This window comes from Poecilia formosa, unplaced genomic scaffold (assembly GCF_000485575.1).
Source record: "Poecilia formosa unplaced genomic scaffold, Poecilia_formosa-5.1.2 Scaffold30, whole genome shotgun sequence".
Lineage (NCBI taxonomy): Eukaryota > Metazoa > Chordata > Actinopteri > Cyprinodontiformes > Poeciliidae > Poecilia > Poecilia formosa.
The window spans coordinates 1,611,372-1,636,788 of record NW_006799969.1 but is presented as its reverse complement, the minus strand read 5'-3'; the positions used below and the strand labels follow the sequence as shown (position 1 = coordinate 1,636,788).

Genomic DNA, 25,417 nt, shown 5'->3' with positions numbered 1-25,417 from the left:
TAGGGCAGACTGAGAGATGAATAGAAACATTGAAAGAAACACTCCAACACCTGGTCATTAAATTTTTTTTCTTCCCCAAAAAGGTTGTTGTCACATGAACAGGATGGATGATCCCTGTCTGAAGCTGTCGGTGAAACAAAGACAAAGAATCCTTTTATTTTAGAAATTCTTCAGCTTGACTAAATGCTGGCTTTGCATTCCTTGTTAATGACAGACACTCAGAGAAAAACAATAATATGTTTTTGCAACAAGCCCCAGTGACTTGATCTGGGATACATCAACGTGTCTCCAGTGACTTGTCTGCAGCTGAAGTTTAACACATCCCCTGACAACGCGATAAGCCACAGCTTGCAGCGCTGACGTTAACTGGTAGTTGCACAACACTGAAATGATAAGACTTGCTTTCTCTGATCGGATCATGCAAACCTCTATGCAGATGATCATGCAAAATACATGCATAAGGAAAACAAAATTTAGCTTTCTCTGGCATTGGAAATTGCCATAGTCTTGTGCCTTACATGATGGGATGCTTTAAAATTAACTTTTTTACGGTGTAACGTGTTTTTGACAGGGAATAGCTATCAAAACATGAACAAAAGTCATCATAAAGTCTGCTTAATTTCATAGCACAATTCCTAGAAAACTGAAAAAGTCAATGGATCAACAGACTATGATAATCTTTAAGATGCATTAATATTACAGTACTATGAAAAAAAGTATTTGCCCCATCACAGTTATCTTCTGTTTTTTTTGTCATTTTTCAGATTATCAAGAATTTTTTTTATGTCAGAGAAAAACAATCAGACTGAATAGAAAAGCAATTTTCTCATAATGATTTTATAAATTAAGAAAAAACCACAAGCTGAACCAACCTGGTCCAATATGAAAAAGTAACTGCACTCTAAATCTAATAACTGCTTGTACCAACCTTTGCGGCAACAACTGGTGCCAAGAGAAAATGTGTACCTGTGTTCATAAACAATTAAGAATCTTTTGCTAAAGACCAGATTTTCTGGTTTTATCATGGGAAGTCATCCTGATCTTGGTCAGCTTCAGGGTTATTTTTGTTGAAATCATTTTCTTTATTTTCTTTTTCTTTAAATGCTTTGGCAGTTTTACTCCAGCAGGGTGCACACCATCATAAAAGTTTAACTTTTGTCTTATCAGTCTGCAGAAAATGTTCCCAAAAATTTCCTGGGTCATCAAGATGTAAAATAAGAGGAGCCTTGGTGTCCCATTCAGGTCGGCAGGGGTTTTGGTCCTAAAACTTTCCCATGAATGCAACTTTTTGTCTATTTCCAAATGTTGAATCATGAACAATTACATCAACTGAAGTAAGGTCTGCAGTGTTTCCTCCTGGATGATTTGTTGATACTTGCTTGGAGTAATTATGGTAGGCCAACCTCTCCTAGGAAAGTTCACCACTGATTGTTTTTTGTGTTTGTAAAAATTCATGTTTTTGTGTTTGCTGGGGTCCCAAAGCCTTAAAATGTCCATATAAGCATTTCTTTACCAACATTATTTTGTCAATTACAGTTTTCTCAACTATTCTTAATTTCCTTGACATTGGGACATAAAATATTGCTTTTTTTAGATTGCGTAGACTACTTCATTGTGGGCAACAATACTGCCACGTATTTCAGTATGTTATACATACATGTACATAAGGTTAGTTTTTTCCCTTTAAAATGAAATCATCATCATCTTCGACAATAAAATTTGTTGTTGGTGATGTAACATTCAAGTGTAACAAAAAAAAATAATTAACCCTGTTAAAAGCAACTTATTTGAGACATTGTACAGTTTTCAAAATAACAATGTTTCCATACCTTATTGTGAAGGTGATGACATTTCCCCAGCGAAGTGAGCAAAGTGAAAGACCATGTTACAAAGGTTTCGAAATCACTTTTTTTTTCCCAAATACAGGTCTAATTCCAGAAACTTGAGTGACTCAGTTTTATATGACAGGATGAAAAGTGTGTCATCTCTCCATTGAAGGAATCACTCTCCCACAGAGGCGCACCTTCATGACTAGTTCACCTGAACTTAGCTGGAAGTCGAGCTGTAGCCTGTGTTAACAGCTGGTAGCCTTAAATATTCTCTGCGCTGAGCTACACTGTGCTTTGTTTTCTAAGCAAATAAGATGCAGAAACAGGAACAACGCAGTCTGCATCTATGTTCAACATGCAAATGCTTATCTGAAAGCTAATAGGGAACTTTTGGCATTTGAAAAATAAAAGCCTTATTCCAAGAAAACCCACATATTACATAACGGATACCAGCCTACAGCAGATCTGTCATAAAATCCATCCTTCATTTTTATTTTAAGAACTCAAAAACAAGCATTATTTTTTATGTAACAAAGACAACACTGCATGGATCCTAGTGGAAGAACATGTTTCTGCAAGTAAAACAGTCAACCTTTGCTCAGCCCTTTCTGCTTGATTCATAATGACTCATGCATCAAAAGATGATGAATCTGAACCTTTGGAGGGTGAATCACAACTAACGATAACTTGTGATATTTCCCCGAGACATCTGCTGCTACAAGACCAGTGATAGTCATCTTGGATTATGATTTTTATTTCCAAGTTTCCTGGTTCTTCCAGGCAGCAAGATAAAGCAATTCTTTCCACACCATTTCTAAAAAGAGATCTTCCCTAAAGAAGCTTATTAGTTATGGTTTTAGATGTAAAGAGAAAATTGGCCATCTTTATACCTTGTTTAATTTATGCAAGTGCATCTGAATAAATTCAAATATTACCAAAAGGTGAGTTTATTTAATTAAATTCTAAAAGTGAATCTCTTATTATATACATTTCTAACACAGAGAACAATAGATTTCAAGTGCTTATTTATGTTAATAATTATAGTTAATGAAGATCAAAATCCAGTTGCACACAAAAAAAAAATATGATTACATAAGACCAACAAGAATAATAATAATAATAAAAAAAAATATATGTTATGTTACGGATTGCTGATCTGGCAGCTGCTCAGCAGATTTTGGCAATCTGCTCATGATAAGCCACAAAAGGTCATTGCTAAAAAAGTTGTCTGCTCATACATTGTTGTTTACAAGCATAATAATATAAAACTGAGTGGAAGGAAAATTGCAACAGGGAATAAACACAAAAGCAGCAGTCATTCTGTGACATTCAGAGGTAAGGACTGCAGCCAAAGTCGGGACTTAAAGGGCCACTCCACAAAGATATAGCTGCTCCTCCCGAGAAAGAGACTGTGGGCTAAAGTTTTCTTTTCAAATTAAAGCACATTTTTCATTCTGTTATTTAAAATCAAAGTCCCAGAGGCTGAACAAGTGGAGATATGCTGATTCCAAAGTCAGGAGTAAAGTATCCACAGTCAGTGGTGATCTGGGGAACCAAGACATCTTCTGGTGTTGGTTTACTTTGTTAGATCAATTCAAACATCTTCACAGCAATCTACCAGGAAAAGGTAGATTGTACTAAAGGCTTTACATTTTCCATTTAGATTTGACATGTTGCTGTAATGTCAAAAGTACAAATATTTTTATTTAATGGCCATGGCTACTGTGCTAGATTGGTCAGATTAATTTGGCAACAATACTCGGACTTCATGAGATGCACTAGACAGAAAACAACAGCTAATCATATAAACAAGTGTGTTAGGATTTCTTTAAATGAAGTGCGTGACCTGCTTGTCCTCTAGAGAATAAAGAGGGGAAAAGTTTTGCTCTATGTCTTAATAAAGCTTTCCCACTCTTCAAGATCCATTCACCACTTCCTTTTCAAAGACCCCTTCACAACCTCTGGAAATCTGTTCCTCCCCCAGAGACTCATGCTGGATGAAGAGCTGGTCTGAGGTCCTTCAGGAACAACTCCTCCCCACCTGGTACTGATTAATAGCCTCCTGTCAGGGAGGTGTGAGGTGTAAGCATAAATGGTGCCTCCGCAGATTAAACCTTCAGCCTTCATGGACCATTATCCAACAGCATTGATCTAAAACCCTGGTGATCAGAAACTGAATCCAAAAGCCTGGATTGGTTTGTTATTCCTCAACGGAGAGGAAAGAATCCTGCTAACTTCAAGAGTTTTTGTCTTTCATATGCACCAGATGGTTGATGTACAGCTGTATTTGGCCTTGCTATGGGCTTTTAATGCTCTGTTAATGATTAACCCACTGGTCTGTAAATAAACCGTTCGAGGACAACAGACGGTGAATGCACACACAGATACAAACTGAACCTGCATTCCTCGCCAACAGACAAGGTCGAAAAGTTCTGGGAACTTTCAGGGGAATTCTGCAGCTCAGAAGTGAAAGTAAATGTGTGTCTGTGAATTTATGCCATTTATTGACTGTAGTTTTTCTATTTAATTTTTTTTTTCCTGGAAAAGCTAAAAGGATTTCAACAGGAAAAGGGATGAGATAAAAATGGCAGACTTCCCATTGTTCCAGTGGGCCAAAACTCCTAAAAAAGGTCAAATCTTATCCTATAAAACTCCTCCGTTCTTAACCTCTGCCTCTTAAAGGATCCAGCCGTGCCAGCTGACCTCAGAGCATAGGCATGTGATGATCCACTTTACAGACTCCTCCATCAACAATACCCCCCTGCCTTCATCCCCTCCAAAATCTCTTCAGGCGCTCGCTTGCTGAAGCGAGGCAGGCAGGATCTGCTGAAAACTCCCATTTCCTTTGGACAATACACACTTCTGAGGCCTGAAGCCCACTGTAAACATTATCACCAATTTGTCAGTCTGCCCCCAATCAGCTGAACCGTTAGTAGCTCTCTGCCGAGTCCGCTGTGTGAAGTGTGAAGGCTCAGGGAGGAGCAGTTCATTTACTTAACACATCACACTGTTTTATCAAATGTAGCGTTACACTGGGTGGGAAAGTGTTTTGTCTTGCGCTTTTCAGCTCTTTGTAAAATGTATAGTACATAACAGCCAAACTAACATCACTGTATCTGGCTCTAAAGCCTTTTAGGAAACAGAACAGTCTAAAATGACTACATTATTATACAATGGCTTTCTACTTTTCTATAGTGTTTCACAAATAGGTTCGCTTACATGTGAAATGACTGTGCTGCAGAGGAAGTTCTTGGATAGGCTTCAGGGAGGCCTTTTAACAACAAGAACCAATGTAGAGATAGTCTGTAACTAATGTGGGTAATCTGCTGGAAGATCTCTATAAAAGGAAAGTTATTTTCGAAGGCTATAAAATAATAAAATGCATTGTAATCAGGTCTTTTGTTGGTAGTTTAAAGATCTAGGTCAGAATAAAGAGAACGAGATGGGTTATAAATTTAAGTTACGATAGCTGTGTGGCCATAAAAAGGAGTTAGAATGCATTCAGTTTTTCTTATGTTAATGAATAAAGTTCAATGATTATGAATTTATAACAGACCAATACAATGAGCGTAACTGTGAAGTGTAAGCAAGATTATGCATTTTAAAGTTTTGAGATATATCTTACATTTCTATATCGCCCCTTTTACTCCGATAATTCTAAATAAAACCCAGCGAAAGCATCTGCCTTATTTGTCTAATCATTAAACTCACTGTGTGTAATTTATTCTTAGTAGAAATACAGATATTCTGTTTCCGGTCTTAAAAGGTTGCTGGAGGAAATAAGTGAACAAACAGCTAATCATGAAGACCAAAGAATGCAACAAACAGGTCAGGAATTATGTTTTGTAGAAGTTTAAAGCAGAATTAGATTGTAAAACTATATTTAACACTTTTTTTGTTAGACAGAACCATCACTTAAAAATAAAAAGAGAATGACACAACTGGAATCCCACCAAGAAAAACATCCCCAGGAGAGACCGCTACAGATTGTTGATAGATTAATCATGCATCGCACACATTTGGTCATTGTGGAGAAGCAGCAAAAACCAATGTTTTTTTTTTTTTTGTCAGACTGGTTAATACGAAAATAAACAGAGTTAAATACATGATGGTCCTTGAAGAAGCAGGTGGAGGTAATAAGATGTAAAATGGAAAGATTCAATTGGCTTGTATACTTTTACTCATTTTAAACTTCCTTAACAGGATTTGTTGAATTATCACGTGAGCTGCATGTGATCAACGCTACAGTCAATTAGACAGATGAAGAAAAGTTCCAGGTCACGAAGCCCCCTTAACAAGCTCACTCAAGAGACGCAGCCGTCCCTGCCGACATCCATCTATGTCCACAATCCTATGTCCACTGGTCTGGAAAAGCTGCTGTGAATGGAGATGATCCATCAGTCCCCCACCCCAGAACCCCTGTAAAGCTGTACGTTCTGCACAAACAGCTACATTCCTGTTTGGGGTTAAGTCAGAGAGGAGACTTATCTTTGAGATTGCTTTTTCATGCAGCCTCAGGTCAGTTATTGCTTGGTAGAGCCATCATCATTAAACCAACAGCCTTGTTTTATTTGTGGGATCTGCAGCTAGAAGGTGATCATACTCAGACGAAGTGCTTTCTCATGAAATCGTCGCTGTTAACTACACCCAATCATCACCTCATCTAGAAATCACATTACTAACAGCTTTGCCCCTTAACTACCCCCAATCCGTCATTGAACAGGGATCAATTAGTCACACTTTAATATCAACAAGTGAGCTCTAGAAAAGAAATGTATTTGGTGAAGTACAGTCTTATGAGGAAATTGAGACAAAATTTGCATGGGGGTGGCACACGTCTTCTCTCGCCAAAATCCTCCTCTGGCTACAGCTGAACCAAAGGGACAGGCGTGGGGGGAACAAAAAGCCACCATTGACGCACTGATATTCTTCAGCCAAAGTGGAAGTCCAGAGCCAAATGTGTGCAGCAGAGGAGGGGGAGATAGTGGGTTGAAGGACGGAGCAGGCAAACAAATACAAAGAGGTCCTGTGTCAAGGCAGCGGCTCTGCGATTGAGATTATAAACTCTAAAATAATACGTAATCTGAGTGGCCCCCAGCATACAAGGTCAGCAACACTGGTTAGACAAACCAGCCTGACTGTCAGGGATCCTGACAAGTTCTGGGTCTATGTGCTCATGTTCTGGGGGCTACAGTTGTGCGAGATGAGGTTGGCTGAGCTCCACACAGCCACACAAAGAGCCTCTCTGCCAGTCGGGAGTGTAGGAGGGGAGTTCATTGCTCTTTCAGTCTGCCTCTCAAAGTCTCTACATTTCCTCTGCTTTTCTGTTTCCATCATTTTTTCCCCTGTATGCGCTGCAGAAGGCCTTTTAAATTAGCACATTGTCTTAAGGGAACCAGACACTAAAGCAGCCATTTGTCAAAAGTCTTTATCATAATAATGGTTGTTTTATAGAAAGGACAGCCCTCTTGAACTTTCTCACATTTTGTCAGACTGCAACCTAGAGCTTTAATAACTTTAAATTTTATCTGCCGTTCATGTGAAAACACAAAAATAGTGCAAAAAAATGAGGAAGAAGGCAAATGATGTTTTTAAAATGCTCCACAAAAAAAGAAACAAAAAAACCCCCAAAATGTGTATTTGCTGTTTTTATTCTAAAACACCCAAATGAAATCAACTGCTAACAGTTGCCTTCAGAAATCAACTAATTAAGAAAGTACACCTGTTTTGAGATTTTTCAATGTTTTATTGGCTCTGGAGGTCTTTAGTAGTGGTCAGACAGAAAAATGGGTTGTGAGTGAAAGGGAAGATATTTGTGGTGCTTTTAAACACTGTGGCAACATGTACAGCCGTTGCCACAGTGTTTGAATGAATGAATGGATGGATGGATGGATGGATGGATGGATGGATGGACTACTGTTTAAGATTTAATGAGGTATAACTCATAAAAGGTTTTTTCATCCACCATGATCATCACTTTGTTTCTGTATGAGACAGCTCTATTGGATTTTGAGGACTGGGTTAGTAAAATAAATCTCTCACTTTCCCAGTAAGAATGTCAGTTTTTTTTCCAACTACAATTCTGCTGCAGCAACTTTCTAATGGATCTCTCAGGATGGTTGTATTTAGAAAGCTTTGTATTTACTGAGGCGTGACAAAGAACTATTAACTACAACTATAAAACTGTTATTGGTAGATGTGTAAAGCTGGTAGAGACATACCCAAAATTACTTACAGCTGTAGTCATAGTAAAAGGTGGTTCTCTCACATAAACTCCCAATAAAATACATTGACTTCTGTGACAAAACGCACTACTTTGGTAAGGCACTGTATGTGTGTCACAACAGAGAATATTCCTCTGATCTTACCTTCCCCCATTTGGCCCTGGTGGCGAGCAGAATGGGAGCCCTCTGGCATGGCACGCAGGCCTCTGAGGTGACAATGGAAAACACAAATATTCAGACATGATCCAGACACTTCCAGCCAAGATGTACAGTGAATACAGAGCAACAATGTTTATCATTGTCACCCTGCTGGGCTATCAATAACATCATTATTTTGTAAAAAGGCTTTCTCTCCAGACTGCACACAGTGAACTGTGATCTTATACCAGAGGGAAATTCTTCCCATTCCACTGCTCGCTACTCAGACTTGTGTAATGCATAGTGTAGCTCTGCGGTAGAGGTAAGTAAAGGAAACGGTGATTTGAGCTGAATCTAATCAGTGTGGAAAGATCAAGAGAGAGGTTTTTTTTTGGCAAAGAAATATAATATCGCTTAGTGATTACAAATCAAATGGAAGCATGTTACCTATTATTAAAGACTAAACTGATTAACATTATCACTTCAGCTTGTTTTGATTGATTAGATTCGTATCAAAGCAAAACCTGTCCCAGTCATCTTGCAGGGTTACGGGTTCACATCAAGGATTCTCTGCCGTCTTATGTCAGACTGTAGCTTTCTCAGCTGTATCCCTCTGGAGTCAATGTGCTGCCACTTTCACACAACTTCCCCTCTCAGCCTCCTTGCAGCAAATTAACACATTGCATGAGAATTGTCCCTTTGCGGACCCGGGTGAGCCCCAGGGCCTTTTTAGATGTCACATTCTTTGGCCAGATAGATCTGAGGAGAGCAGGAATTCTTCAGGGATTAGGATGGGCATTGTTCCCGCTACATCTGCTGGCCACTGTGCCGAGCTGACAGCAAGGCCAGCTGAGGCCAGCCGGGCCTCAGCCGAAACCCGCTGCCCGGAGGTTCACCAATTAAGATGTGCAGGAATGCAGGGATATAAGTCACGGAACTGGATGTGGACATCAGGCAAAGGCCCCTCCAGCTGCAGCTCGGACTAATGTAGAGCTTGTAAAATCTCCCCACTGAAATTATTATTTTTTTACACAACAGATACAAATAAAACCTACAGTGTGTTGTGCATGGCACACACTGAGACAATACCATATTTTTCTACATGTTTCTTAGTGTCTCTTTTTAAATTACTTATCTATAATTGTCAGGTTTGAGGTTCTATCATACCATGTTGTAATTGAAAATTTAAAGTAAATGTATGAAACCAAATAAGCACATTTACTTAAAACAGCTTCCCACATCTAGTTTTAAAACAGTGCTAGTTTCCACACCTTGACTGTCCTTTTTTTTGCCAGTGGAATGGTTTCCAAAGAGTCAGAGTGGTCTGGATAGCATGTAAAAAACTTTACACTCTTCTTTCAGGCAGCTAAGCATCAGTGCACAGTTACACTTTGGGGAGAGGTAACACTGTGTTGCACTATGTTCTAACATTCTTAAAAAAAAAATACTCTAAAGCACATTTTTCTCTAACCTCTCATTAAAGAAGACTTCAAAACATAGAACAAGTATGATGTACATTTTTAAAGTTTTTAGGTTGTAGATTTTTAAAACCTCAGTATGGCTTTTTTCACATGTTGAGCTTTAGAGTCTAAAGCTTTTGATCAGGCTCAATTACGTTTTAAGAACTAGGTTAGTTTGTGAAAAATGGAGGAGAACCACTGAAAGTTTGACTTTCAACTTATCTCGGTGAACACTGAGCTAATGAAATCCTTAATAATCCCTCCCACATCAACCCCTTAGCTCGCCCGGCCTAATTTTCAGACCAAAACTATGCTAATCTGTCTTTGGTCAAGGACTGACTAGACTGGGAATAATGAGCTCAAACCTAGAAACACACAGACGTCTGGGTGTCCAAATGCTCTTCCAGTCTTAATAAAGGCTCTATGGAGTGATTATAATCAGGGACATTGTAAAGTTTTAAATTGCCTTACAAGGAAACAAGTACAACTTTCAGAAAAAAGTTTAATTTTTTGGATACCACTTGGCCATTTTTAATGCTTGCTTTTCCAAAGGAGGGGGTAGGACCAAAATTTTCAATCCTAAAGAAAACATTAAATACAGCCATACATTCATGCCAGGCCCACCACCTGTGTCTGAACTAAATACAATTTCACACAAATGGAGAGCATTTGGTTCCCACAGCTGACGACTGCATTACCCACAGCATGAACCTCCCCGCATGGGAATTTTCAACTTGCCCCTTAATTAGATACAGATGCCACAAAACCAGTCTGATGGTTATGAACAAGAGGATGGGCAAAGGATCGCTACTTCAGATGAGATAATATACTTTCTTGTTCTTCTGCTCCAAAGGTTTTACACATATTTGGATGTTGAGGACCGAATTGCACCTTTTATCCAAAATAAACAAATGACTGAGGGGGATAGATGTATACTAAGATACGTCACTCAAGGAAATCAAGCAGCAACGGAGTCGTCACCGCACAGTAAAAGCAACACTCAAGCAACATTTACAAGTAAAGCATTTATCTTAAGCAAAGATGTACAATTTGACATATTATAGGAAAGAGTCCTTTGGATCTTGATGTCTATCTGGAGATGTTACCTCAGCTAAAGTAGGTTAAAGCAGAAGTGAAAGCAGCAGCCATGTCTACAGAGGAAATCACCACTTCTCCTCATTCTTCAGATAAGTCACTTTCTCTGTTGCTTCAGGAAGATACACAGAGGGCATAGACAATAATAAAGGATGTGACCGAAACCGGGTGAAAGCTCTAGTTGCGCGCTCCGCAACCTCCATGCATCTTTCAACAGTTGTTACAATGTTTACAAATAAATACCTGACAGGAATTTCAGGCACCAGCCCACCACGGTCAGTACTTTCTGCCATTATTTTTTGCAAAATAGCTCAAGCTCAATCAAACGCGAAGGGCAAGTCTAAACATCGGTTTTCAAGTTTTACCCCAACACTAAATATGACACATTGTAAATTTTAACTATATTAATGAAAATAAATCCAGAATTTTTCTCTCATTTGAAGTTATGACGCATCTCACTCTCTCTGTGACCTTAATGCATGTTGACTAGGAGTCTCTGTTGATTAGAGATTTCCATTTAAATCCCAATTTACAAAGACATTTGTATGACAAATTCTCAATTGTTTCTACAACTCAAATGTATAAACTAATCAAAAGCAAAAAGAGCCCAAATGTTTCTCCTGCTCTCCTCTGTCACAGCATGAGATCTACCACAAGTGTTTGCCTTCACATGGGACATTGGAAGGATGACATAAATACTCTGGAGCGTCTTGAGGCAGTCACACGCTGTGGTTTGAATTTCTCTTAAAAACACCGTCGGTCAGGACAGATATTTAGGTCAATGACAAATAAAAACCTAACCTGGACTTGGGGCTTTTAAGAGTGAAAGAGGGAAGGAGGATTTTTTTTTTTTTTTTTTCAATAAATCAGAACTGGTGGGGTGTTTATCTTGCATGACCTCTTCGCTACCCCATTTAAAAGCTTTTCTGTGAGTGCCCTCTTTTCCCACATTACTCCTGCAGTTTGTTCTCTGACATGCAGGCTTTAAGAGACCAACAGCTTTTCATTCTCTAGAGAAAACAATACACCCTGAAGGCCACTCTTCAACTCAAATAAATCCACCGACTAGACAAAAGACCCTAGTCCAACCTTCACACAGACACACAGCCCATAACAAACCTCTTATTTTCCTCCACTGCATTTCTAAATACGCCAGGAAGATGTGATTCAGCCAAATGAACAGCCAGGGGGCATGCAGCCCATATGGCACACCTACATTTCAACACCTCAAATAAAGTTTAATGGGGGAATAATTGTTTCCCACTGCTGTGAACAAGGAGAAAAAAAAATAGCACTCTTCTCTTACAAAAATATCCAATAAAAACACAAATGCAAATACCTGGCATGTGAGGTTAAAAAATGCCATCTGTGTGAGCAAGTCGCAACTGAAGATTTCAAACTCCTTAAAATTATGAGCGGTAGACATGCAGAAGGCAACAGGTCCTCCTCCATTAATGCCCTGCACAGTTTGGACAGGGGACAGGGCAGGACTGCTGGGTAAAATTAGACAACATGTCTTCAAATAGAACTGGAGTGTAGCAGTTTAAAGGTACATCACACCACATTTGAAGGCACTAAGCTATTTTGTGATTGTTTAAAACAAAGCTAGACCTTCAAGGATTCAGGGATGTAAAATGACACACAGCTCCTGCAATGCCTTCTTTCAGATAAACATTGGAAGGTTGCCTTTAAAGCTACTTTCTAGACTTTTCCGTTAAATCAATGAAACTCACTTCAGACACAGATTACTATCTATGCAACAAATTGCCATTATTTTACTTGTTTTGATATTTTGTTGTAAATCATTAGTCAACCTGGATAAAAATCTACTTGCATGCCTCTGGTTACATCTCATAAGGCAAAAAGCCACTCAGACTTCCCTTGAATGTCATTTTGTGTATTATTATTTTTTTGTTTATTCCTCTTTATTCATCCGTTTTTAAACAACTTCCTCCTACAAAAAGGTTTTTACTTATTGTGTGTGGTTGTTGCAAAACGTTTGAGCCATGGTAAAGTGTTTGCATTTAGTGTACACACTAAATAGACTTCAGAAAATACTAGTTAAAAAAAAATAAAAACACAAAAAATGGAAGCTGTTTGTGACAAAAAAAAATGAAAGCAACCTGGAACAAAACAAACACTTTGAAACTTATAAAATCTTTCCAAAATTGGTCTTCCATTTCAAGTGATCAGCTCGATTCATGTGCCTTTTGTGATGTCATCAACCCAAAGGCACACAAAGCAGAATTAGTAGCATTCTTATGTCTTCTTTTTTTATTCTCTAAAACCTTAACTTTCAGTGAAATCCTGCAATGCAATATCCAGCTGTTTCTGTTCTATTTTGTTGTTGGTGTGGTCGGATAAAACACACACCAGTGAATAGTTTCTTTAAATTATGTGTAAAGTCTGCAGAGCAGCTCTGGCTGCAGACAGTTAAAAAGGTCTGCTGCAACTGTCCCTCAACACCGAACAAGTTCAGGACAAAGAAAGAAGGTTTTAAAATTATAAGGTCTCCATAGAAGTAACCGCCCTCACATTCTGCAACTCTGGTGATTTTATCACAGCTAGAGTCTTCCAGCGCTGTGGAAGAAGTAACCAAAGGCCAACTCTGAGATCCAAGACACACTTGTGCAGCTTCCTGTCTGGACCACCTATTCAAATGCTCTGTTCAGGCAACATTTGTAAGAAATGATGTTGAGACGTTATTGTGCGAGAGGTCAAATGGGGTCGAAGAAGCACAAGATGGAGCTTTTCAGCAGTAATTGATTGATTTTTGTCCCCATTCTTCTTCAGCTGCTGGTTGGGGAGAGCTTCTGACCTAAAAGTGAGCTTAATATTTGACTGTCTCAGTGGGGTGCTCATTAGAAATAACAATACGGTTTGCAAAGGGAGGAGTGTGTGCACCATGGGGGAGGAGTGGGATGCAGGAGAGCAGGAAATAGCACCGGGATTCAGATTTGTCTAACTTCTGTAATAAAGAGGATAAAATACACCCTGCAGCATCTGTCCAAAGTCCATTCAAGTGAGAGTGGTTTGTCAGAAAGACAAACAGAACATATCTGACTGAAACTCCAGGGCACCGCTTCTGTACAGCTTGGAGGCTATAAAATTATATGAAGCAGAAAGTCTGATTTCAAGTAAAGCAGCCACAAAGGAGAGATTCATCATCATCATCATCATAATGGCGAATTCACTGGTCTAAACTTAATCTACAACTGCAAGCTAATTCAAATGCATGCATTCCGATCATTTGTAATATTAAGACTTAAAAAAAAATCAGTATTGCTGACTTCCAGCATGATGGTTTTGAAACATGCTCACGCGAGTTTAAACAAACAAGTAAAAAAAAAAAAAGAAAATGAAACGGCATTGTTTAAAGAACACCAGAGACACAGCAGCTAAACCTAAACAAAATGCACAATTTCAGCATGTTTAGCAAACAATGACGTTAATTCAGAAGAGACTAGGTAAAGTTTCTCAGTAAAGCGTACGTACCGAATACCCCAACTTTGTTTTTTTTTTATCTTCCAGCGACTCAAAACTCCTGGCTAAAGTTTCTCCTCTCTGCTAACTCTCTACACGAAATAATCGGCTGAGTTTCTTCTTTTTACGTGATACATGCCTCTCAAAGACAAACATCCCAGAGCAGGTCCGAGTATAAAACACACCGCCGCCGCATCTTTGAAGAACTGCGAAGGAACTGCCTTTGCTGCTGCTGCTGCTTTCACTGCCTCCCGGAAATATTCAAACAGCGCTTTACGACAGCGAAAAGCATGGCACTGAGTCAGAGTGACTCCAGCTGCAAAAGATAACGACTCCACTTCCGAGCACCTCTGCCGTCTAAGTGTCCTAATTTTGCAGTGAGCTGTTATGATTATAGGTCAGTACATATTTTTTTGAAAATTCTAATCGGAAACCAGTAGGGAAAAACAAGAGCCAAAAGAATTAAAATTAAAATTAACATAGCATTTTATTGAAATCTGAAAGAATAATAAAAATTAAGAAAATGTTTTTATTTACATATTTAAAATAAACCATAGTTACAGAGAAAGACAAATGAAAACATTAATTTTCAATTCTGCTGATCACCGCGTCCAAAAACTGTTTACTATTTGGAAACACATAATCTAATCTGTTGCTTTTAGCTAACATTATTAAAACCAGCTACATGATCACTTAAAGTCCAAAGGACAGACCCTGAATCCTAAACATATTTAAGTTGAGTTTAATGTTATCAAATCCATGTTCAGTTCTGACACTCAAGCAAATGGAATACACCACAATTAGCCATCATAACTTGTTCTTGGTGGCATAAAAAAATTAAAACTGACTGCATAGTTTTATAACTCGGATGGAATTGGAATGTATATAATCAATATTGAATGTCTATACAATTGGACTGAATTTCTGGATATCAATTGGATAAACATTTTTTGTAAAGTGCTACACTTTGATTCGCAACGAAGTTTGTTTTGCTGTTTCTACATGGTATCAGTATCATCATTTTGTTCATTTTTTATAAGAGTTTGCACAATACATGCTGGACAATGAAAGCATTCCTAAAACACAATAAAATATGACTATGCAAATTATATTTATGGATCCCTATTGTTGTATATGGGGCTGCAAAGGGGATAGGTGCAGTATTGACGGTACCTTATTTAGATCATTTGAATTATATCTTCTGCTTGCAATGATTCTAGTCAAAAAAAAAAAAAAAAAAAAAAAAAAAAAAAGCTCAGGCCATGGCACTGAAAAAATATTACTGGTGAATCAGTTCATTCGTAAGATTCTACACTGAAACACGTTGAAGTTCAACGGAGCTGTGTCGCCATCTCCTGGTGGCGACACACAACTGTATGGATCACACTCTGCAATTACTATAATCATTTTGATCAGTATCAGTAGCAGTAGCTGCAGTAGTAGTGTTATTGAATTTCCAACATATATATTAAAATTTATACAAAGTACACTCTTGTATTCATATCCCATAATTACTTATTACTGTGTTGGAATTTTTACGTTATTCTTGTATAATAGTATGTCTCTTGCTCGTGTGTATGGTAATGTTACATTTCTGATCAATGTGTACTGTAATGTGTCTAACTAGTTTCAAACAATCCAACAACTACTTGAAAATGTTTTCCATTAAAAGCAACAGCTTATTATTCCATGGTATGCCCTACAGGAAGCGTAAAAGGGATAGCTCATACATTTTAAAACTGAGGTTCTACAAAAGGCTTGATTTATCCTATGAGCAGCAGATAACTCAGTGTCTTCATTTAGTATAAATCCAGAAAAGTTGGTTTCAGAAGAAGTCCACAGTGAACTTGTACGTCAGACCAGTTTATGCAAACACTTTTTTTAAAAATCAACCTTTAATCTGTTGGCAGATTTGAATAAGCGATTTTTTTTTTTTACAAAAATAGGACAATAAAAAAGAAAATGCTACACCATCAATGATCCGATCAGCTGAAACGTACTAAAAACTTACTATGAAAAGCGGTTTCAGTAAGAGTAACTGATTAACAAAAGCCACACTGGTGTAAATGACTCCTATATTTTGTTTTACTGAAAGCATATTGACCTATAACCACTTTATTTGAAATGAAAAAAAAAAGCTCAGTGAAAACACTGGAAGAGAATACCAACATTTATTTGAATTCTTAAGGGGATTTTACTTCAAATGTTTTGTGAAGAGGTTCAAACTGTGGAAGTAACCTGAGCAAGTAACACAGGTTTTTTGGTCATTAATAAATGTGAATGAACATCTTTTTGTAGATCCGCATATAAAATGGTTTTTCATAATATTTTTAGCAAAATGTGGGTCCCCAAATGTCAGTGATAGACTCTTGAGGTGTCATTCATCTTCTATCACTAACCTCAATTAAACGGGTCAGAACAGTTATTAGCCTGTGTTAAAAAAAAGTCAATTTAATAAAGGAAATGATTTAAAGGTTCATAGGACAAGATTATTGTTCTATGAAAACTTAACCAGTTAAGTTTTTGAAACCGTTTTAGGAAGGCAGAAGTAAGATTAAGTCCAGGCTTTAATGCATAGAAGGCAAATAGGAAAAATGGCAACTGTGTAAGATACACATTTCTAAAAAATAATGTCAAAAGTAATAAATTTGGTTTAAATCTTTTTTTTATTATTTAAGACAAAGATCACGACATAAGTAAAGCTAAAGAAGTATACGTCAAATTATATCTACAAATGTATCAATTAAAATATTTAATAGTAAAGTTAAAATTGAATCATATATATATATATATATATATATATATATATATATATAGAAACCTAAAAGAAAAATTGATAAAAGTACTTCTAAGAAATATATTTTTAAAACCCAAGATTATGTACAACACTTTGCATGTGGGTGAAATTCAATGGAATGTAACAACAATGTTTAAAATAAGGTTAAAGTGAGAAAACTGGAGGAAACAAAACATTTTCATGTGAAAAGTGTACATATAAACGAGATCTCCTGGGATTGGTTGAAAGACAGGAGTTTTGCTTTCAACTGTACAATAAACAGTAAAAGTTGTTCAATCAGAACTGATAAAAAACGAAAGAAGGAAAACATCAAATATTATATTCTAATGGGAGGGTTGCTTCTGATGTTGTGCCATGATGTTCTAATCAATCCTTCCCACTTAACCTCATCTTACAGATTCCTGTGCCAATTTATTCCAATAGCATGCAGCACTAAAAGAAACACTTCACATTTCACCAAAGACTTTCTGCTTTTTGTATGCATCCTCTTCAAGACATATTCACATACAGACTTAATTAGAAGAAACAACAACTCTTCCTGCACTTCCAAACACAGAGTCTTTGTGATAACGCATTTAGATGAGAGTAAGATGGTGTCACAGAGGTTTGCTGCTGGTGGACACCAGGGTGTGGCGGGGCTGTCTGTTCTTTAGCCAGCAGTACCCCAGGACGGCAAGGACAATGACGATGGCTATACCCAGGATAATAGCAATGGCAATGACACCTGTTCAATAATGACAAACATTTTGGTTAAAACAGATCAACATATGGATACTCAATGCAACTTGATGAACTGGAAAATTGAGCTGAATAAACTTTGACCTTTGACAGAAAAACTGAAACCCGTTTTCATAGTTAAGATGCAGAGAAGACAATTTACAGGTTAAAAAAATTCATAATAATCATTTTAAACTGGCTTCTTGATCTCACTTGGTGCTTACTCCATTAGAGCACTTCTGGGATTTGGTGGAACAAGATTCTCACCATGTACTAATTTGTAGCAATTGTTTGATGAGGTCATGTCAGTACGGACCAAAATCTGCAAGCAAATTATACTTAATAAAGTGGCTTGTGAGTGTACCTTAGAATTTCTTTTATGTTTTTTGTTTCTGTCTGAAGATGCGTTTCTTTTTTCCCCCCCTGGATTTAGCTACTGAAGGAGCTACTACGTTAATATCTTCCATAAGTGATGGTGTTTTTGTTTTTCCTCCAGTTAGTTGAAGCTGATGGCCTCTCACAGTAAACCTAGCTCTGGTGGAGGTTTGTTCCAGTTCTAGAAGGGTTTTAACTCCACTTTTACCACATGATGTGGCAACATTTTCTAATTTTGAGAAAAGACTGATTAATTATCTGACTGCAGTGTATAATTACTAAGAAATAAACAAGACTGTATGTAATCGGGTCTGAATGAGTCTAATACCTGGACTGTGCTGGAATAAACCAGACTATACTGAAATCCTTTCAAACCAAAAGGGATTTTACACATATGGATATGACTGACCTTTTTAAGTGTGAAACTATACAGACAAACTGAACTAAAGTCATTGCAAGTCATTTGTGTTATTTTACTTGTTTTACTCAAAATATGTTGAAAAACTGCTAAGCTTTCTGCATTTAATCTCCCTTGTAGAGGGGAAATATAAAACATAAGATATACTAAAGACTTTGTGGTTCAATGCATTAATTACACTTTATGCAAATCATTCCAGTAATATGTCCTCTATATGTTAACCTAGTTTAATACTATCAAGGAAAAAAAAAAAAAAGAGGTTGTTTACTTGTATTGGAGTCAGTCTCTTGTTTCTCAGCTTTGGTCTTTCTGTCAAATATATCCTTTTCTGTAATAAAAGAAAACACATATGCATGACACATTATAAAAATAGACAAAGAAATGTCAAAACTTGAACATATTCCATATTTTTTGATAAATAAGAGCACATGATAACAAATCAAAAGGTCTAAAGAGGCAGAGATAACACAGTTTTGCATCTACAGTGATTCTTTGAGTCGTGGACAAATGGCATACCAATCCAACTTCAAATAAGAACAAACTCACCTGTCACACCTTGACATTCTCTCAGACATTGTTCCTCAGATTCAAATCTGTTATCGTTTCCATCACAGCCTCCGTAATTGAAGAGGGTGCAACTCTGCGTCCAGGGATCATAGTACCACTTTGAAGAGCTATCCCTGCAAGTTCCTGTATCTGGCTCATCCGTACAGTACGCTGTAATAAAGAAAAAAAAAAAGTACAAAAATGATAAAGTCTGTGATGTGGACTAAAGCCTGAATGTGTGATATATGAAGAGTATATTCAGGAAGAAGGAAGGGAAGTGAATTAGAAGGCAGAAATCAACAGGGAATGGAAAATTCAAACCACCTCTATTTTCAGCCAACTTGAGGTCCAACAGAGAACGAAATTTGTTTTGAACTGATAAACACACAGGACATAATTCATGTTAGCAAGAATTCTAATATGGCATCTAAAACATGTTGTAATCAAAGCATTTATTTAAATTAGTCAAATGAGAACTAGGTCTGCTTTGCATGGCAAGCTCATACAGTCATCGCAGGATTTCTCGTCTGATCCATCGGAGCATTGTGGCGTTTCGTCGCACTTCAGTCCTCTATCCAAACAGCAACCATTATCACACGTGAATTGATCAGGGGTACATGGAGCTCCACACTGTTCTGTGGCACAAACACACAGATAATAATCAGCTGGGCCAGCTTATAATTCTACAAATAGCAGCGTGCACCGTTACAAGTGAAACCAAAAAACTAATGAACTTAAAGGCATTCGTTGGCCACGCAGACAATAAAAACTTTCTATGAACATTAAAATGTCTGACTGTGCATTTACATTTCTCCTTGATCAAAATACCTGTTAAAATAAAGTGCTATTTTTTACCTCCAATAGTCAGATGTCGCCCAGATGGACCACCTTTATGAAAAAGAAAGAAAACCAAAGAAAAATTATTGCTTGCTGCAAACAATAACTCAGAGAGTCATTCTTGCTCAGGTATTTAGAGAAATATAGGGTCTGTTTACATGAAATAAGAGGTTGTTTTGGTTAGTTCAAAAAGTCAATCAAAATGCACTTTAAGAGACTGTAAAGCTGGAGTTTTAAAAATATATTATTTTATATGTTTGTTGAAACTGGCCGCCGATGACAGCAGATAATGGTTTTCTTTTAATGATATGCCATTTTTCCGCCATTAGCACATTTAGCTGTGAGTACATATTGTTGATTGACAATGCTAAGACCTTCCTCCTGGCTCTGATTGGCTGTTTTATGCCAAGATGACTTGGGAGCGTGAATTTCTTCAGACAGCCATAATAGCTCATGGAGGAGGAGGATGAGATCGATCTTTTCACAGCGTATCCGTCTCCTAACACAACGTCATATGGTGACAGTTTTAACAAATATGTAAAAAAAATAAATAAAAAAAACACATTTATTTGTAAAAGTTACACACTGAACCTTTAAAGAACAACAGTCCTTACAATTGAAAGTTCAGATCTGGTGAGTTCAAGTCACTAAAACTAAAACATGCCATTTGTAATGAGATTATAATAATTAAGTGACTCATGAAGGCTATTGGTTACCTAGTTTATTATCGGAGTAAAAGAAAAAAAAGGAGTAAAAAATATAAAACTATGCATCATGACGTTCCTAACATTTTAGACAATTTCTATATTTATGGACATGCATGCAACCAACAAGGAAAAACCTGCAGTATTTGCAATTAAGAAACACATTACTTGGTTATTACATTACTAAGTAATCATCTTTTTAATAGGGAAAAAGCTGATTAAAAAAAAAAAAGTAAAAAATAAGAAAAACAACTACCTGTGCCATGACAGGCTTTCTGGCATTCCTCCTCTTTAATGTAGTTGTTCTTATTCTCCAGGCAACCCCCAAACATGAACTCCTCACACTTCTCTGAGGCAGCGTTGTAATGCCAGCGTTTGAATGCACCGCGGCACGGACCGATTTTCTTTGGAACCATGCAGTGGTCTGGAGGGACAATATTTAAAGACTTAGGATCAAGGCTAAAGCACACACACACACACACACACACACACTGTTGACAAACTGCATTAAACCTCTAGTCATCTAATTTTACTCACAAAGTCAAAAACTTTGTAAACGGGTACATCTCAACTAGAATATTATATAAAAAAAACAAACCCTGATTTTTTTTTTTTTTTTTTTTTTTTGTAATTTATATCATAAAGTGAAACCTCTGAATAAGTTTAACATTCAGTAACATATTTCTGTAAATTATGTTTCTTACTGGTAATAAGAACCCGAAATTCTGTCTTTAAGAAAATGTTAAAATTATTTTTTAATATAGAATTTATGCAATGGACAGTTTAATAAGTTACATAATCACGAAGAGAACTATTGTCTTGAGAGTTGTCCGACAGACAGCAACACCCTGCAAAAGGAGGCTAAGTCACAATGTTAAAGAAGATGGCTGATTGTATATCCCAGCATTCCAATGGAAAGTAGCGAGGAAGGAAAAGGCATCGTAAAAAGTGTGCATAAGCAACAGGGATAAGTGCTATTTCAAAGGTTTGGAGAAAATTTACAAGGCATACACTGTCAATTTCCTTTCCAGCAGAACCAGAAACCCCAACCTAATTTTGACATAAGTGAAAGACAGAATGGATGAAGGCCATTGTTATCATTGAACTGAAGCAGCTCAGCAAAAACCAGGATGCAACTCCAAAATAGTGGTATAACGATTCAAATAATAAGAAATAAAGAAAAATACACATTTTCAAGAGAACAAAGAGCTGCTGCACTTACACATGCCGCCATCATGTACACACACAAACACAAACTTGAGATTATGTATATATTGGTGCTATCAGTCAATTTAAAAAATGGAATCAGATTAATCACACTCTAGCTCTGTGATTAATCACAATGCCTAACATTGTAAGATTGAAAAATAAATATAAAACACAGTCATGGTTCTTGCAGGAATGGTGCCTTGAGAAAGCCCCTTCCTCTGTTGCACTCCAACTCCCTAAAATGCCTAAAGTGCATTGTTTTATTTGCAGCAGAAAGTTTTTAGTTCTGTGGTGCCCCTCCCCTTTCAGATGTTGCTCTGGGTGACTGCCTAATAACCCATAACAACAACAAAAAATGCCACTCTATGGACGCTTTCAAAAACATTTAAGAAAATGTTTTATTGTCTCAACCCTGTCTGAAGATTCTAAGTTTCTCCAAGTTTTTATACTCAGAAAGGCTTACAGGAAGTCTTTTAGTTTTAAATGTTAATTTAGAATGTCCCTCTCCATTCATTCTCTATGGAACTTGGGCAATGAGGTGACTGTGTGTGTTTTCTGTGTGTATGAATCAAATCGGCAAAATAATTGCACTTTCAGATGCTATTCTGATTTGTAGAGATTTGCCTGAGTTCAGTTTTTTTGTTCCCTAATGTCACATTGTCAGCAAAAAGAAAATGATAAAGGCAAGAGGTTAGGCCAATGTGATTAACCCATGATATTCCTGTAGAACAAGGTACCAGACATGGGGCTCGTTTCCTTCAAAGTTTCTACCAAGTTCCCATTTTAATATTATGCAACTGCTATACACGCACTAAAGTAAAACAAAATCATGAAGTGGTGTGTTTTGAAAACAAAAGAATGTTGAGAAAAGCAGATTGAGGTAATCTCCATGTAGTTAATGATGCACTCTCTGCGTCAGCATTCATTTAAAGAGCAGCTTTTGCAACACATTTCAGAGAAATGCCACCACAAAAAAAATAATTTAAAGACACAATCAAGATTTTCCACTAAGGGACTGAAAAACTATTAATAGGTAACTGATCTTCAGTGTGGGTGGGACATTTCTGGTACTTATAAAGTCAACAGAATTTTGAGAGTTAAGACTACTGTTCACTTTTATTCAGTTCACACAGCAACAATGATAAAAGTCTTGTTGCGTAAGCACCTGAAACCAGACAGGCAAGTTTTGTTGAGTTGGGGGTGGAGAGATGGTATCAGGGGATCAGTAAAAAAAACCAACAAAAAAACAAAACAACATACCGACTGTAATACTACGTTCTTTTTTCTCAACGGAACCCATTTCAAAGGAAGTAATCTGGATTATTCAGTTATTCCATGCTAAAGGCAGCATCCTACCATCAGCTGATCTGTTTTGTTTCCTGTACAATGTCAGTTTACTATGCAATCATCTAACCAGTCAAGCTCTTATCTCTGCTTCCTTATTGTGTGTGAGCATGTCTGAACTCGTTTGGTTCCAACTAACATGAGGATCCTTCAGCCCACAGAAACATGCAAACAACAACCAGAAAAACGGAAAAATCAAGCTGATGGGAAATTACCCTTCCATCTTGGCACAAGCAACGCTATGGCTAAACAACATGAAACATACAAGTAGAAAAGCTTGAGAAATCAGAGTTGTTTAGATGTGCCATGGAGATTTCAACATAAAAAGCGAGGTAAGACGGGAGAAATGCCTGAACACATAAACAAAGTCAACTAGCACCACCCGAAACCCTGGGGGTTAGTTCCTTAAACATACTCTAAATTGTATCCTGCTGTCAATACATCAGTGACGAACACCTCTGTGCTCATTAGTAACTACATTTCCTAAGCATTTGTTCCCATTTTATCACTTTTCTGAAAGCAAACTATTTCATCATTTCCTCTTTTTCTTAAGCACGTGCGTGCCATCGAACCGTTTCTCTGATTTTGCCTATTTAATGTGTTTTTCTGCATATTTATGGTAAATGGCTTCTACTCGTATCACACTTTATTTAGTTCAGAAGACCTCTCAATCACACACACACCTTCCCAGACTGATGAAATTTTTTTTCCCCAACAGAAAAAGCTTAATTTACAAAAGATTGAAGCATAATTTAAGAATTAAAACATTTTTCAATGTCTTAATTGAATATGGCTTGTCTTTTAGGACATAGTGGGTTAAATGAGCTATATGTGAAGGTTTGGGTAGGCAGAAGGGAACCACGTGACATTAAATGTGGATATGAAACATCGACAAGGCATGTCTGAAATGTCTGAGGTCAGGACAAACGCCTCTTAGCAGTCACACACAAAATGATCTTAAATACAAAGGTACAAAATGGTGAGAGGGAAAACTGTCAAGAATACTGTCTGAATTTACCAATAAATAATAACATGAAACAATAACGTGTAACGGGGATATCATACCTTTTCTTTCTATTCCCTTCTCTCAATTCATAGTCTCATTTTGTACCAACAATTTACATTTTTATTCGTTACTACTTCCAGATCATAATGACTTGCCTAAAACACTGTGTATCAATTTATTTTCTTTGCCATTAAATACGTTCATACATATTAAAGATAAATACAAATATTTAAATGCCACCCATAAATTAAATAGATAGTACTTTCTAAAAATGCATCTTTTGTTACATTAAACAGCTCCACCTCCTACCTGGGTACAAAACAAGCAATCTACAGAGTTATAAAATTTAGAATAAAGAGGAGACACTCACGCTCGGACTCCTCAGCGGTCAGGACCAAGACGTTGATCGTAGTGCTGTCTGACTGACCAGCAGTGTCCGTGACTGTCAGGCTAAACTTGTACTTTCCAGAAGTTAGATTGGACACAATGATCTCGTCAGGAAAGGTTGATTTCTGCAAAAATAAGGAGGACAATGTTGAGTTACTCAATTACGGTCTCAGCAGTGTTGTTAGAATAAGGTACAGGGGACATTTTGCAAAATTGTAAATTAAGTATGGCAATAACAGGATGGAAATTAATGTTGCTTTTCTCACCTCAATGATCGCATATGGGTAAATGGTAACCATGGCCCAATTGAAGGTTAAAGACTGCGGATGTTCATCTCTGCTCTGGAAGCCGCTCAGTGTCACGCTCTCCTTAGGTTGGACCACTATGTCAGAACCCGCATCGGCCACTGGCGGAGAGTCCTTGTTTTCTTCTTGAACATGAAATACATAATTAAAGATGGTATGGGTGACACAAAACCTCAGTTGGATCACTAAGAAACAATTATAAATAGGCAGAGGGGAAAAAAAGAGCATGGCATTCTCAGCAATGTCTCACTTCCAGACGTGTGTGAACATGAAAAACGACTTTCTGATCTAAATCTGTCATCCTTATAACAAACAGAGACGGTAGAGAAAGAAGCTATTCCAGTTTGGAGAGTGGACATTTTTTTTGCATTTCCTTCAGCCTTATTCTGATTTAGACAAAAACAATAGTTCTTCAAGTCTTTTGAAAGCAATATTTCCTATCCTTCCTATCCTGGTTTTCCTCCAAATACAGGTCCTTCTCCAAAAATTAGCATATTGTGATAAAGTTTATTATTTCCCATAATGCAATGATAAAAATTAAAC

General features: G+C 37.2%; 2 protein-coding genes and 2 long non-coding RNA genes across 8 annotated transcripts in view; 2 read left to right on the top strand and 2 right to left on the bottom strand.

Annotated features, from left to right (window-relative positions):
• LOC103136090 (pleckstrin homology domain-containing family G member 3-like) overlaps positions 1–14,542 on the bottom strand; it is a 38,030-nt gene extending 23,488 nt beyond the window's left edge. For 2 of the 5 annotated variants that reach the window (XM_007549194.2, XM_007549198.2), the window contains exons 1-2: positions 12,086–12,227; positions 8,198–8,259 (exon numbers count right to left, since the gene is read on the bottom strand). In XM_007549194.2, the coding sequence (XP_007549256.1) occupies positions 8,198–8,259; positions 12,086–12,198 (175 nt within the window). In that variant the 5' untranslated portion in view covers positions 12,199–12,227. Of the gene's footprint in view, positions 1–8,197; positions 8,260–12,085; positions 12,229–14,241 lie in introns of those variants that run through there. The other 3 variants (XM_007549195.2, XM_007549196.2, XM_007549193.2) reach the window with 3 other exon arrangements.
• Positions 1,137–6,395, top strand: LOC107835910 (uncharacterized). The gene is made up of 3 exons (XR_001661754.1): positions 1,137–1,242; positions 5,564–5,657; positions 6,033–6,395. It is a non-coding gene; the product is annotated as an uncharacterized LOC107835910 (long non-coding RNA).
• A 2,964-nt stretch (positions 14,543–17,506) lies between the features above and the next one.
• The window catches only part of spint1a (serine peptidase inhibitor, Kunitz type 1 a), an 11,161-nt gene continuing 3,250 nt past the window's right edge, over positions 17,507–25,417 (bottom strand). The window contains exons 2-10 of the mRNA XM_007549189.1: positions 24,836–24,999; positions 24,553–24,694; positions 20,880–21,047; positions 19,938–19,970; positions 19,589–19,717; positions 19,407–19,457; positions 19,083–19,253; positions 18,805–18,864; positions 17,507–17,750 (exon numbers count right to left, since the gene is read on the bottom strand). Coding sequence (XP_007549251.1) covers positions 17,623–17,750; positions 18,805–18,864; positions 19,083–19,253; positions 19,407–19,457; positions 19,589–19,717; positions 19,938–19,970; positions 20,880–21,047; positions 24,553–24,694; positions 24,836–24,999 — 1,046 coding nt within the window. The 3' untranslated portion in view covers positions 17,507–17,622. The remainder of the gene's footprint in view (positions 17,751–18,804; positions 18,865–19,082; positions 19,254–19,406; positions 19,458–19,588; positions 19,718–19,937; positions 19,971–20,879; positions 21,048–24,552; positions 24,695–24,835; positions 25,000–25,417) is intronic.
• On the top strand, positions 19,647–20,657 carry LOC107835909 (uncharacterized). The gene is made up of 2 exons (XR_001661753.1): positions 19,647–19,719; positions 19,925–20,657. It is a non-coding gene; the product is annotated as an uncharacterized LOC107835909 (long non-coding RNA).